The sequence below is a fragment of the Littorina saxatilis genome, linkage group LG6 (assembly GCF_037325665.1).
Source record: "Littorina saxatilis isolate snail1 linkage group LG6, US_GU_Lsax_2.0, whole genome shotgun sequence".
In the NCBI taxonomy this organism is placed as follows: domain Eukaryota; kingdom Metazoa; phylum Mollusca; class Gastropoda; order Littorinimorpha; family Littorinidae; genus Littorina; species Littorina saxatilis.
In genome coordinates, this window is record NC_090250.1 from 22287367 (window position 1) to 22302378 (window position 15012).

The 15012-nt window shown below is 42.6% G+C and overlaps 1 protein-coding gene and 1 non-coding gene across 2 annotated transcripts in view; both read left to right on the forward strand.

The window, feature by feature from the left end:
* The window catches only part of LOC138968769 (bridge-like lipid transfer protein family member 1), a gene marked incomplete at its 3' end in the record, with an annotated part of 77714 nt that extends 64262 nt beyond the window's left edge, over positions 1 to 13452 (forward strand). Inside the window, 12 exon segments of the mRNA XM_070341413.1 lie at positions 528 to 670; positions 1355 to 1478; positions 2792 to 2824; positions 6568 to 6653; positions 7247 to 7387; positions 8066 to 8245; positions 8984 to 9142; positions 10301 to 10478; positions 10796 to 11137; positions 11594 to 11681; positions 12018 to 12133; positions 13302 to 13452. Coding sequence (XP_070197514.1) covers positions 528 to 670; positions 1355 to 1478; positions 2792 to 2824; positions 6568 to 6653; positions 7247 to 7387; positions 8066 to 8245; positions 8984 to 9142; positions 10301 to 10478; positions 10796 to 11137; positions 11594 to 11681; positions 12018 to 12133; positions 13302 to 13452 — 1741 coding nt within the window.
* A 1228-nt stretch (positions 13453 to 14680) lies between these two features.
* Positions 14681 to 14799, forward strand: LOC138969719 (5S ribosomal RNA). The gene has a single exon (XR_011456519.1). It is a non-coding gene; the product is annotated as a 5S ribosomal RNA (ribosomal RNA).
* Positions 14800 to 15012: the final 213 nt, after the last annotated feature.

Sequence of the window (15012 nt, forward strand, 5' to 3'; positions counted from 1 at the left end):
GCATGCTTCCTCCGAAAGCGGCGTATGGCTGCCTTAATGGCGGGGTAAAAACGGTCATACACGTAAAATTCCACTCGTGCAAAAAACACGAGTGTACGGGGGAGTTTCAGCCCACGAACGCAGAAGAAGAAGAAGAATACCTAAGACACATATCTGTTTCCATTTCTACTGGCTTCGTGCGATGTTTCAACATTTATGATCAAGGAAAACTTGCAGCAGTTACTTTGCAACGATTTTTTTCAAGTTTTAATTTGATGGAGTTACTTTCAATGCCATGGGGGGGGATACATGGGTGTTACCTGTATGGACATACTCTCAAATCTTAATTTAGCCCCGTGAAAATGACATCCCACTCTAAAAGAAGAACAAACATTATTTTGAGATTCACTTAGTGTGACTGGTGAACTTCACACAAGGCTAAATCTGAATATTGCCCCTGTGTAAAATACCTTGTGAAAACAAAAAACACACAAAAAAACCCACCTTGTGTCCTGACTTTACCTTTGCCTGTGCTATCTGCTTTGCAGCCAGAGTTTGCGTCGCGCAGGACCAGCCTAGTGGATGACATTCTGCCAGAGATTGTGTTCAGCCATGACGTGGACCCCAAGGAGAGAGCGCGGCACATTGAGCATCAGATGAACGAGCAAGCCAAAGTGGTGCAGGATCTCAAGTGAGTCTTCTTTGGCATTGTGGAGGTACAGTGGAACGCGTCTGTTAAGACCTCACAAAATCTGAAATAAATGAGGCCTGAAAAAGGAGGAAATCTTAAAATGGGGGTGAATTTACCTTGGTTTTGAACTGAAAATGTGAGAAAATTGTCTTAAAAGGGAGGGAGTCTTAACAAGGGTGGTCTACTTAAAAGGGAGGGAGTCTTAACAAGGGTAATCTTAAAAGGGGGTTTCACTGTAAATCATGCTTTATACTTTGTTATCACGTTGTTGGAAAATTTCAGTTGCTTTCTCTCAGTGGAAAGTTGATGGCAACAAGAGTCACGCTCCCCAGGTGTGTGTGTGTGTTTTAGGTGTAGTCAGCCACCTGAGTTTCTGACGAGCCGGAGTGGGTGTGTGATTGAGTGAGTGAATTTAGCAATCTCTCACAGAGTCGGTCAAGGAGTTGTTTACATGTGCTTGAATTTTAAGCTAAAACTTTCCTTGAGTTGGGTCCTTGAGCCTGGTTCCCCTTTACATGCATGTAAAAGCCTGGACAGATCTATGATGATGCTGAGTCATGATCGCTTATGATACGAGAAGGTATGGGCCTTTGAGGATTGCTTTTCAGGACATTTTCCACACATTACAAATGTGTTAGTCTTTTAACACAACATTTAATACTTTCACTTTTTGCGATTGTACAGACAACTTGGCGCCAGCGAGTCAACCATTGAGGCAGAGAAGAGACGCCTTGAAGAGCTGCAGAACATGTTGTTTCACGACTTCCGACGGGACGTCCTCAACAGACTCAAGAGGCAGAGTGACAGGGTAAGGGCAGAGATTTGGTGTTTCTCCTATATTTTATATCATGATAGAATGCGTCTTGAAGACCTTCTGAGGTCCAGGCGGTAGCACATTCATTGGGTGTTATGTTTTTGATTCCCTCTTATATTTGATATCATGCCGATATTTTTGTGGCTATTATTTTGTAACATTTTTGTGGATGTATAGCTACACAGAGTTTTGAATGTTGTACTAATGAAGAGTACAAGTTTGGTGATTTAATAGCATGTCTTTGTGCTTATAAATACAGTTGCACAGCTGCTTCAAGCTGTGTTTTATCTGGTACAGTGAAGGCCTCTGTTTTAAAATCCTTCGATGTAAAACTCTCTGTATTAATTGACTGTTTCCCTCAACATTTTTAGTGCACAGGTGTGCAAATTTACCTTCACTCTTTGAAAGACATGTTTTGGTTATACATGTATTTGTAAAGGTTTTAACTTTAGTTGCTTTTACCAGAGAAGTTATTTGAATGATCGAGAGCTGTGTATTGTAAATGTCTGACAAGAATCTATGTGACATAGTTTCATCGTCATTATTACAACACTAATTTCAGTCACCTAGCATCGGCAGCCCGCAGGTACAGTGTCGGAAAGACGCTGTTAAATTAATGTTCAGTTTATTTTTAAATTGTTTTTTTCTGTCTTTTTTCATTCTCTAAAATATATGAGTTTTGCCTTTTTTTTTTCAAGCTGACATGTGCTTAATTGCTGAGCAAAGCATGTGTTGCTGTCAGTTTATTTTTAGATGAACCATTTTTTTAAATTCTTTTATTCATTATTTCTCTGGAGTATGAGTTTCATATTCTGAAAAAAAAGTTGACATGAGTTTAATTTCTGAGCTAAGCATGTGTTGCTTTTCGTTGTTAATTGCATGAAAATGTACTCAGTATGTAAAAAGGAATATGATACTGTAAGTAGCGTCACCTGCAGTTTGTAAACGGCAAACAAAGAAAAGGGACTGTGGGGACAGAGGAGGGAATATTGACGTCGTCATGGAATTTTGTCGTAACTCATTTTTAGACAGCTTTTTAGCAGAAGGCCAAAACTGATTATTTATATTATGAAATAGTGTTAATATTTGTAACTGGTATGGATAGAAAGATAAAAGAATGTTAAATCACATAATGTCCATCGTATTTTAGAGAATGTTTTTTTTATTGAGAATGAGTTACTTAGTCTAAAGCACAAAAACATCAAAATTTCCAAGAATGTATAGTTACGCCAAAATACCAGGACACCGACGATATGACATGTATGTACGACAGGCTTGAACTTGACCGTTTTGACTTTTGACTTCAGCACATGGACGAAGTAACGTCGAGGCACTTCCTGGTAAACAAAACACTAGTTTTTATTAATGGCCACTCTCTTCTGTGTGTACCTGGTGTACTTCACACACTTTTCTTTTGTGTGCGGCAGCAAAAATCTCCACTTGACTACTGATCTCTCATTCTGTGTAATTTTGTAAACCTTCTTGATTGTGTCACTCTTGCTGGAGCTAGTCTTCAATGTGAAGACAATAATACTAGAAGCTAACATTCAAGTTCAAAGAAAAACCAGGCTTCTTGCAAAGAACGGACTGGTGTTTTGGCTTGCCCTGTAGTTAACTGTCTGTGCAAAATGCTTTTTATGCCTTTCAATACCGATTTGCTTTTATTTCGAGGCAGATGTTCGTGTCTGCAAAGCAAAAATTCACCTACAGCAGCTTGAAAGATACTGTATAAGCTTAAGTAACAGCAGTTGAAATTATTAACAAGGCTTTTGATATGTACAGCAGTCCCTCTCATGAACGGACACCCTTAGGCCATTGCAAATCTGTAGTTGCTATTTATAGTTTTTATAGGATACCGCTTGGTCCGTGGCTTTAGATTCACAGTATCAGTAGAGGTTGAAACATGAAGGTTTGTCGCTTAAAATATATTCAGATAACTGTTGTTCTAAGGCCAAATAAAAATATATGTTGGTTTAGGGTAACCCGACTGACCCTCTTTTTTCACCAAAAACAACCAGTGCAAACCACACTGAGACTTAAAGCCGACCTACCAACCCTATTATTTTCTGTCATGTTACCCTAAACCAACTTGATATATTTTTGTTTGGCCTAATGCAACTGTCAGACTAATAAAATTGGCAGGATTTTTAAGCTTCCCAGTTTAGTCGCTAGGCTTTTCACAGTCAATTTCTTAACTTAATGCTAGGACCGGGCGGGGATGTAGCTCAGTCGGTAGCGCGCTGGATTTGTATCCAGTTGGCCGCTGTCAGTGTGAGTTCGTCCCCACGTTCGGCGAGAGATTTATTTCTCAGAGTCAACTTTGTGTGCAGACTCTCCTCGGTGTCCGAACACCCCCGTGTGTACACGCAAGCACAAGACCAAGTGCGCACGAAAAAGATCCTGTAATCCATGTCAGAGTTCGGTGGGTTATAGAAACACGAAAATACCCAGCATGCTTCCTCCGAAAGCGGCGTATGGCTGCCTAAATGGCGGGGTAAAAACGGTCATACACGTAAAAGCCGTGGGAGTTTCAGCCCATGAGCGAACAAACAAACAAACAAATGCTAGGACCTAGAAACATACAGATTGTACACATGGCTCATTAGATCTGTGTTGCAATAGACAAACTCGGGAAATAACTGTCGGGTTTGTATGGCTTGTGAAAGAGGGATTATACTCTTGCTTTCAGTGAGGCAAACTTTCGACACATGCTTCTTGTCCACATGTTTCAGATATGTCCCTCGCTATCGTGACAGGCCTATAATGTCACACAGGAAAGTTTGCCTCAATAAAAGCAAGAGCTAGTATTCAGTCTTTCACAACCCATACAAATGAACCCAACAGAATTAGATCCAAATGTTGTCTAATGTGGAAGCCTTGATCAGTCTTTGGAGCTGCATGAACTGAGCTTGTGGTTGACTGAGGATTCCACTTTAAGTTTTTGTTGTTGTTTTGTTTAGAAAAAATAGTCAGTTTTCCATGATACAGCACAGACGTTTATGAAAGTACACTGTACATGACTTGATGTTTCAGCAGTAGTCAGCTACGCACTCATACTTACAATCATCTGTTGTAGAACATTTCATAGTGATCTGCTATGTATATTGTGTTAATGGGATTTATGTTCAGTCCTTCTCCTGTATACGAGTAGTATCTAAGATTGGGTGTTTGCTTCTGTTATTTCTGAATGCACACTTTTTTTGGTTGTTGCCTAGTTTTGGTGTTTGCACCATTATCTGAATTCTGTGATTCACACTTATTTGAACACAAACATTTCTACTTTTTGTGTGTTGGTCACTGTGTGAGAATACAACTTTTACAGTGTGGTTATAGAAATAGATCAAGCACAAACATTTTGCAGTATGTTTCAATTTGTTTGCTAAAAACTAAAACACACACACATGGTTTGAATTTTATGATTTCTTTTTTTCCAGGGGCATTATTTCTTTCTTTTTTGAAATGTTGTTTTTGGCAATTTGCTGAGGCATCTGACTCAATGGTATCACTGCCCATGCATGGTTACACATTTTTTCTCATTTGCGGTGCATCTTCTGCATTTATTTATTTTGGTTTTAGTATTTCATGAATTTTATATCTGCTCAACAAACACTTATGTGATGTAGTAATATATTTGTAAGTTTGGCATTCTTTTGTGTGATTTATATGATTTTTGAAAAATACAGGTAGGGCCTACATGTAGTATTTTTTTGTGAAAATAATGTATACCCCTGCATAATCATTCTCTTTCTCATTTATTTTTTGTATCACATGTCTCCGTGTTTTTCACCCCCAAGTAAAAGCTACTACTTCTTTTCCCTGAATGTGGATATAACATTCTTTTCTAGTTCTGTTTGTTTTTAGTCAAATGAGAGAAGTTTATAGACAGAGTGACTATAATGTGAACTGAATGTGCAGTTAAAGGTGATGCCCTTCCTGCGTACACAATCATGTTTACTACCACAGATCTGTTCAAGCTTTCACATGGAATATGAGCATCCTTTCACGTGGACACATACCAACAATCAAAAGCGTGGCTACTCCCGGTTAACCGTATCTCGTTTGACCGAATCTTGTTTGACCGTATCTCGTTTGACGGTATTCATTCAGTGGAACGGACTCGAAGTGCCGTTTGACCGTATTTGTTCATGTTTGGTTGTTTTTCATTTGTGCATGCCGATCATTGCACATACACACAAACGCACGCACGCACGCACGCACGCACGCATGCACGCACGCACGCATGCACACACACACACACACACACACACACACACACACACACACACACACACACACACACACACACACACACACACACACACACACAAACCCACCTTTCTCCCTTTCGTTAGATGGCAGGTGTATTCGCTAATAACAAATAGTACATATATGGATACACACACAGAGATAAAATGTGTTTGTCAATTGAATAAGAAAATCAATTTGCCATGCTAATCAATGTCACAATGAAGTCACGTGAATTGAAAGAGCATGCTACTTTTTTCTCTTTTCTGTTTAGTTTTGCCATTCACACACACACACACACACACACACACACACACACACACACACACACACACACACACACACACACCCACACACACATGCACACGCACGCACACAAACACACACACGCACAAACACACACACGCACAATCAGGTAAAAGCATACGGTCAAACGAGACTTTCCAATACGGTCAAACGATACAACGCTTCGGTTACCGTCACAGTTATCTGGACCACGGCTACATCAATAGTACGGTCAAACAAGATACGGTCAACCGGACCCTAACCTCCTGTGCAGACTTGCAATTTTTCTTGAAGGAATTTTGAAGATAAAAAAAAATGACACAAATGCGATTGTCTGAGTTACAAAATGTAATCATCACAAACTTCTTATCCTGCACAGGTGTTAATTTTTGTTGTGTCTAAGTTAAGGGGGTTGGGACTTACCCCATGTAAAACCCTGGCCAGATCTGAGATGGTGAGCTTTAACATAAGAAGGACTGAGTATGCCCTTAAGTGTTACAAGTTAGTGGACGGTTATTAGCAATTTTTTATTTTTGTTATTTTTTACTTTTAGGCCTCTGTGATACGAGACAAGCTTGGGCTTGGCTCCAGGCCAGCCCACTTAAGATCAAGGTCATACGGAGGTCGACGAAGAGAAGGGTGAGGAATTACATGGTGGTTGTGAATAGTGAAAGCTAATGAGTCTTGACTGTTTTGATATGGTTGATTTGTCTCTTGGCTCTGTGTGTCAGTGTGTGTAGGTGTGCGTGTAGGTGCATGTGTGCATGCGTGCGTGTGTAGGTGTGTGTGTGTGTGTGTGCATGTATGCGTGTGTGTGTGTGTGCGCATGCATATCTATGTTTGTCTCTTTTTGTGGAAGTTCAGATGTGCACAGAGAGAGAGAGAGAGAGAGAGAGAGAGAGAGAGAGAGAGAGAGAGAGAGAGAGAGAGAGAGAGAGAGAGAGAGAGAGAGAGAGAGAGAGAGAGAGAGAGAGAGAGAGAGAGAGAGAGAGAGAGAGAGAGAGAGAGAGAGAGAGAGAGAGAGAGAGAGAGAGAGAGAGAGAGAGAGAGAGAGAGAATAATTCTATAATATTTTCCTAGATTCCTGTTAGATCTGTATTCCTTTTTTTCTCTGTGTAAATGGTGCAGACATCTTTGAAGGTGTAGATTAAGGTATTTTTGTGAGCACATCTGCTTATATCACACATTATTTGCTTCCATTGTGAGAACACAGAGTATCGTGTGTTCTGTAGATCTCAGAGAGACTCGGTGCAGCTGCGGTCTCAGACGCTGGACAGATCACGAGCGGGCTCCAGATCGACAAAGGAATCACATACAGGCGCTTCACGCGTTCAGTTTGGAGATACTCGGCACTCTACGTACACTCCTCCAGGGTAAGGAAAATGGTGTTGTTTGTGATTCGTGACAGGGAGGTGGTATTGGAAGGATATAGCGTGTAATTGTTGGTGCTTTATGTTATTGATTTGTGACAGGGAGGTGGTATTGGAAGGATTTTGTGTGTAATTGAAGGTGCTCTATGTTATTATTGTCGTGGGTTCGAGTGATCATTGTTTTCATGTAGTTGGGGTTAGCTACCTGTGCCATGCTCTCACAGGATTCTCTGAACTTTCTTTGATTCACTGAATACAGGGATACTCGTTCAGATAAAGGCGAAGTCATACTCATTTTAACCTTGCAAAAGGTGTAATGAAAGACAGTAAGGTGTTTGATTTAAGATGAGTTGTTATAGTTGTTTTAATTGAAGCTTGTGTTTGTGGTCACACTTAACAAGCCAACAATCTTTAATTGGGAGATGACTAATATGTGATGTAGAAAGGCAATTGCAACAATGAATGAAGCCATGATGTGCTTTTGTGAATGTAGTAACTAGGGATTTAGATAGATATGATCTCAGTTTTGATAACGAAAAGGTAACGGTTGGAACCCCTTGATCTTGAATGGCTCCTTGAAATTAAATGACTCTTTCAATGTAAGTTATCAAAACAGTTCTTTCCCTATTCCTAACTCTTACTATCCTTACTGTGTTTAATGTTTTGTTTTTCTTTATCCAGAAGCCCAGACTCTTACTCCATGAGCTTTGACGAAGCTTCCCTGCAGGATGCGGCACGACACAGCAGCCTGAAAAAGACGTGGTCGCTCCAGGACATCATGTCGTCTGACTCCGCCTCCTCTCTGTCTTCCGACGCAGAGACAGAGACGGTGCGGTCCTTTTCCAGTCAAGGGACAGGGAGGTAAGTGGTTCGGCATATACATCTGATAGATAGATGGGGGGAGGGGGGGGGGGGGGGGGGTTGTTTATGAGTGAAGAAATGCTGCAGAACAACAGCAGAAGGGAGGGAGTGAGAAAGTGAAAGGGAGAGTAGCAAGCCAAAACAACAACAACAAAGAAATTAACTGAATAATCCAACTACAAGACAATGCAACTCGTATTGCAAATAGATATTCAATGCTTCCTTCTACACACAGAAATGCAAATACACACACACACAAACACGTATATGTACACATAAACACACGCACATGCTTGCACACACCCATGCAGGCATGCACGCTTGCACACATGCATGTGTGTACACACAAACGCATGCATACATGCACATACATATGCACATATGCATGCACGCACACACGCACGCACACACACACACACACACACACACACACACACACACACGCACACGCACACACATACACATACACATACACACACACACACACTTCACATTATTCCGCATTTACATCGAGTTCACTTCACCTGTTGTACCAGTGGGGGAATTGCACACACGCAAATAATGTTCAAACAGTTGGTCCTAATCGAACCTCTGTGATCTGAATTAGCTTTACACCCAAGTTTTCAACAATGTTTGGCTGAGCACATTAGGTAAACATTCTACACGTATGTTGATCAGCAACATTATCATCATCATAGGGAAAGAAAAATCCATAAAGTAAAATGTTTCTGTTTTTAGGGAGCACAGGGGCGACAGCTTCCTGGGCAGCGGGAGTTCTTCAGGCGGCAAAGGAATCCTGGAACCCAACATCGACTTTGAGCTGGACGTCAAGGTCTTCATCGACAACGGGAAGTGCATCCTCTACCCCAAGGAAGCCAAGGAGGAGGAGTTCAAAAAGTGAGTCAGTGATTCGCCCAAAAGCGGCATATGGCTGTATGAATGGTGGGGTAAGAACGGTCAAAAATGTAAAACCCCACTCGTGCAAAAACATGAGTGAACGTGGGAGTTTCAGCCCATGAATGAAGAAGGAGAAGTGAGTCAGTGATGTTGGTGTACAGTGGAACCCGCCTTTAGAGATCCCTTGATTTAAGACTTCCCACTTTTAGACAAAGAGGAGGTCAAAAAATGAGTCAAAACGTAAAAAGCCACTCGTGCCAAAACATCTTTAGAAACCTCTCGATTTAAAATGTCCCACTTTTAGACAAAGAGGAGGTCAAAAAATGAGTCAAAACGTAAAAAGCCACTCGTGTCAAAACATCTTTAGAAACCTCTCGATTTAAAATTTCCCACTTTTAGACAAAGAGGAGGAGTTCAAAAAATGTATTTTTTAAAAGTAAAATGACTATTTCTAAGAATACTCACCTCAATTTAACTAATAGGAGTTACCTTACTTACGAGTGCTTCTCAGTCTAGCACTCGTAAGTAAGGTAACTCCTATTAGTTAAATTGAGGTGATGTATTCGAAAGAAATATGAGTCAAAACGTAAAAAGCCACTCGTGTCAAAACATCTTTAGAAACCTCTCGATTTAAAATTTCCCACTTTTAGACAAAGAGGAGGAGTTCAAAAAATGAGTCAGTGCTGTTGGTGTACAGTGGAACCCATCTTTACATACCCCTTGATTAAGATTTCCCACTTTTTGTCCTTGCATTAATTTTTTAGATTTTCTGTTCAGAATCTCTGTAAGTGTACCTCAATTTTAAGATTCCATTCTTTTTGAGGCCTTAGTTTTTCTTCCACATATTTGGAGTTCTTAAAAAAAAGAGGAAACTGTAGTTGTAGTCCTGTAACCCAGATGTGTTGTTTTGCATAGCACACTTTTTCACAGACACATGTGCAAAATCCCAGAATATGGGGGGAGGTAAAAATACCACCCTTTTTAGGGTATTTTTTTTACACGAGTCTAGCCTGTGGTTTCAAAATACACAGCTGATTAGCTCATCAACTCATGTATTTTTGTTGAAAGGTATGCATGTTTCTATTATTTTAAAAAAAAGAAGATTTTCCCCAAGTAATATGAACTGTTAGTCAAATTTGATTTATTTGTGTTTTAAAGGCAACAAGGGAAGAGAGAGCGCAACATTTCTGGGGATAATACCACACAGACAACACCAATGAACAAACAAAAGATGAAACGCATGGAGTCCGCGCCACCAAATCTCATGGGCAAGAAACAGACGCCACAGCAACAGGGGGAGACAACTGTCTTCTTCCTGCCCAGTGTGGATGTCAAGGTGAGTTTCCTCCCTTGAACTGAGGTACTACTGGTTGCCAGGTTGGATTCATTTCTGGATTTTGTTTTTAACTTGGAACGCGAACGTCTTCATTTATTTTACTTGCCCTTTTGTCGTAAGTTTGTTATATGAAGTCTTATATCGCGCGCATATCTCCAGACTCGGACTCAAGGCGCAGGGATCTATTTATGCCGTGTGAGATGGAATTTTTTACACAATACAATACAGTTTGGTGAGTGGCAGTACCCAATCTTTACAGCAACTTTAGCAGCTTTTTAAATCTCCTTTCATGCAACCTTTTCTTTGTTCCTTCTCAGGTCCACTACAACTCCAAAACCAGTTTCTTCGAGGCGAGCAATTCCATCCCTGTAAGTGTAAGCAGTGCTGACCTTGGAATGCCTCGTGCTAGCTCGAGCTTTGTGGGCTCCGATCGGCAGCCGGATGAAGTCTTCACCCCATCCTCCCCCACCTCCTTCTCCTACCCCCTGTTGGAGCAGGCCAAGTTGCTGAGAAAAGGGCCGCAGGAGGACGAAAGCAGCAAGTTGGGAGAGTCCACTGCTGAAGCGGGGGAGACAGTGTTTGTGACGGGCGGGGCTGGCAAGAAAGGAGTGAAGAAGGCCAACCTTTATGCCTGGCTGTCGCTGCAGACATTGCCAGAGGTCTGAGATGCTTTTTGGTTTATTATAGACTGGTTTCAATTTTATTTTTGAAGCTAGACAAGAATTCCTGGCTACAGGTAGCAGTTTTAAACTTTGTACTATCTGGTTTGCATTATATCTGGAAAAAAAGAAACAATTGAAAAAGTTTGGAGTAGCACAATCTGATGTGACTCTTGATCAGAAAGACACCTCTGATTTTTTTTCATGATGTTGTTTGGTTTGAAATGGCAGTTTGTGGTGTGATGTGTCTTTCAATGGTACATGTGTGTTGTGTGAAAGTGCATGCCTGTGTGTGTGTGCGTGTGCGCGTGCGTGTGTGTGTGTGTGTGTGTGTGTGTGTGTGTGTGTACTTGTGTGTGTGTGTGTGTGTGTGTGTGTATGTGTGTGTGTGTGTGTGTGTGTGTGTGTGTGTGTGTGTGACTATGACTAATTGAGGATTACTGTGGGAATTTGCAGGAAATGATCATCAGCCCGTGCTTGCTGAACTTCCTGGAACAAGCCTTAGAGCCCCTGCCTATCTCCCCCTCCACACAGCACAAGAAAGGTAAGCTTACCTTCAGGCTCAGCTCTGAATGTCTGTCAGGATTCACTCAGTTTCAGTGCGACCCCTGTGAGTCGAGTACTCTGTCATCAGAAATGTTTTGTAAGATTTTTATTGTGGCAGACGTGTACTGCCTTCAGATGTTAATGATTCTCATCATTTCAACCTGCAGTCTCTACTTTCATACTTCAGATTTTGTACAGAAAAAGATACAAGCCAGGAAGAAATGGCAGCAGGGTGGGAACATGCAGACCAAGTGACAGCTTTGTACATTTAGAAGGTCGCACGCACACACAATTTGCAAAGTCTGTGATCGGTGATTCGTGTGAATGTTTTCAGCCTCTACGGTGGACATGGGCAGCATGCTCCATCTTGACCTGGACGCTTCCCAGGCTTCACTGGGTCTGCCCATGGGTGGGACCTTCTTCCCTGTTGATGTCGTTGTGAACATCAAGGTAAAGTATTACTGCGTTATCAGAGATAACAGCTCATTAGGACTGGTTGATTTTTTGGTTTGTGCTAAATTCATCGTCATAGATCTACAAAAGCTGAAGGCAGTTTCTAAAATTAACCCATTTCCTCCCGTGGCATGGGAAGTAATTTCGTTAATTTTAAACTTGAAAGACTTACAGCAGAGTTTTCCGTCATTATTAATGCTCAAAAGTATCGCAGGAATCCAGTAGAAATGGAAACAGATGTGTGTGTGTGTGTGGGGGGGGGGGGGGGGGGGGGGGGAGGGGGGGTTAAGGAATGACTAACTTGTTTTTGGTAGTGATCATTGACTCACATGCGAAGCAAAAGTGAGTCTATGTACTCACCCGAGTCGTCCGTCCGTCCGTCCGTCCGGAAAACTTTAACGTTGGATATTTCTTGGACACTATTCAGTCTATCAGTACCAAATTTGGCAAGATGGTGTATGATGACAAGGCCCCAAAAAACATACATAGCATCTTGACCTTGCTTCAAGGTCAAGGTCGCAGGGGCCATAAATGTTGCCTAAAAAACAGCTATTTTTCACATTTTCCCCATTTTCTCTGAAGTTTTTGAGATTCAATACCTCACCTATATATGATATATAGGGCAAAGTAAGCCCCATCTTTTGATACCAGTTTGGTTTACCTTGCTTCAAGGTCAAGGTCACAGGAGCTCTTCAAAGTTGGATTGTATACATATTTTGAAGTGACCTTGACCCTGAACTATGGAAGATAACTGTTTCAAACTTAAAAATTATGTGGGGCACATGTTATGCTTTCATCATGAGACACATTTGGTCACATATGATCAAGGTCAAGGTCACTTTGACCCTTATGAAATGTGACCAAAATAAGGTAGTGAACCACTAAAAGTGACCATATCTCATGGTAGAAAGAGCCAATAAGCACCATTGTACTTCCTATGTCTTGAATTAACAGCTTTGTGTTGCATGACCTTGGATGACCTTGACCTTGGGTCAAGGTCACATGTATTTTGGTAGGAAAAATGTGTAAAGCATGTGAGTCGTATGGGCTTTGCCCTTCTTGTTTAAATTTTGTGAAGCTCTAATTATCCACTGGTTTTACCAAGTAATGAGTCTATCTTGTTTGTATGCCTTCTCTTACGTGCATGGTTTGATCTGCTTTCAAGGTGGAACCATCAACAATTCGGTTTAACTGCCAGCCCATCTCGCGGGTGGAGTGTCTGCTGCAAGTGCCATCCCTGGAGCTGGTCTTCTCCACCAAGAAAACTGACGTGGAGGGTCTGCTGGGCGAAGGGACCCCGCCAACTAAACCTAAATGTTGGTTTCTTTTCTTTTCTTCTTTTGGCTAAATCGCTGTCTGCAATAAAGGATTTTCAGAAAAACTCCGTCGAGATTGTATGGGTTGTGGTAGGGTTACCTTTTTTTGCAAAACGGCAGACAAACAATGAAGGTGATTGGTCCCTTTTTTGTTTGTCTGCCGTTCTGCAAGAAAATGTCACTCTCCCACAACCAATACAAATCGGACAGAGTTATTTTCGGAATTCGTCTGTTGTGTGTCAATATAACACTTACCTCGACAGTACTATTCTTGCACATTATCTATTATAGGCCGAAAAAATTGGACAAAACGCTGAGTGGGTACAATTATCTCCCATAACCATGCGCCACCGTGGATCCCAAGCACTGTCCGAGTGCTTCCCCCTTACAGGATGTAGGTGGCGCGTCCTCTTTCTTTTTTCGCGCGTGTCAGACCGGCTGTGTTTCTGCTACGCTCCCGGATTATTTTGGACTAAGAGGCTCCTTTTCTGTGTGGACTATCACCTGTTGGATTATTGTGTGTTATTCCACTTCTGGCTTGAGGCTACGTTGTGTTTCCTTCAACTTGTGCCTCCGTTTTTGTGTGGCGGACTCGGCGTGCCTCCCGTCCTACTTCGTGGTGACCGGTCGTCTGCTTCTCGTTTCGCCGCATTCACTTGAGTATTGACCTAAATTTTCTTTGAATTTTGTTAATTCTCGGTCTTTAAGGGTACGTACAGGGCGAGGTAGGATGTCTCGTCCTGTTTTGGGCTCTGGTTCTACGGAACCAGAGTCTGCCGGGGGCAACCCTTCTCCGGGCGCCCAGCGTCTTGTTTTACGCACGGAGAAGGGGATCTTTCGGCGCTCCGACTCTCCCTCCCCAAACGCTTTGCGTTTGCGGCGAGGGAGGGCGGAGAAAGCCTGTTTGAGCAAGCTCAATGCGAGCTTGCTCAAACAGGCTGGGCTTGAGCCTGGGACTTCGGGCGGGGCTGCGCCGTCGAAGGTTCGGGGAAGTTCGAGGGGAAAGAAAAAGCTTCTTTCTCCTTCTCCTTCAGTGGAACAGGCTTCCCCCCCTTCGACGCCGTTGTCCGGCCCTCAGTCTCAGGCTTCAGCTCCTCCCGGTTTCGAGCCTGGGGGGAAGGTTTCCTTCTCCCCCCTGGCTCGAATCCGGGGGCAGGTCGATTCCCAACCCTCTTTGGGGGTTGGTGAATCCGATCTAGGGGCTACTGGAGAGACTCAGGTTTTGACAGCCAACGGCCATACCACGTTGAAAACACCGGTTCTCGTCCGACCACCGAAGTTAAGCAACGTCGGGCCCGGTTAGTACTTGGATGGGTGACCGCCTGGGAACACCGGGTGCAGTTGGCATTAAAATCTTTCTTTTTCCGGTGCCTCTCCTGTGCCCTCCTCGGTTTCCACCGCTGTGGAAGCCAGGAGGGACACGGGTCCTCCTCTGAACTCCCTCGCTGGGTCGTCTGCTGCTGTTTTGACAGTAGTTTCGGCCTCCTGGGGGGGGAGATCGGAGGAGATGACGGGGTCTCTGAATTCCCTCCCCGCTGGGGTTGGGATGCGAATTGACCC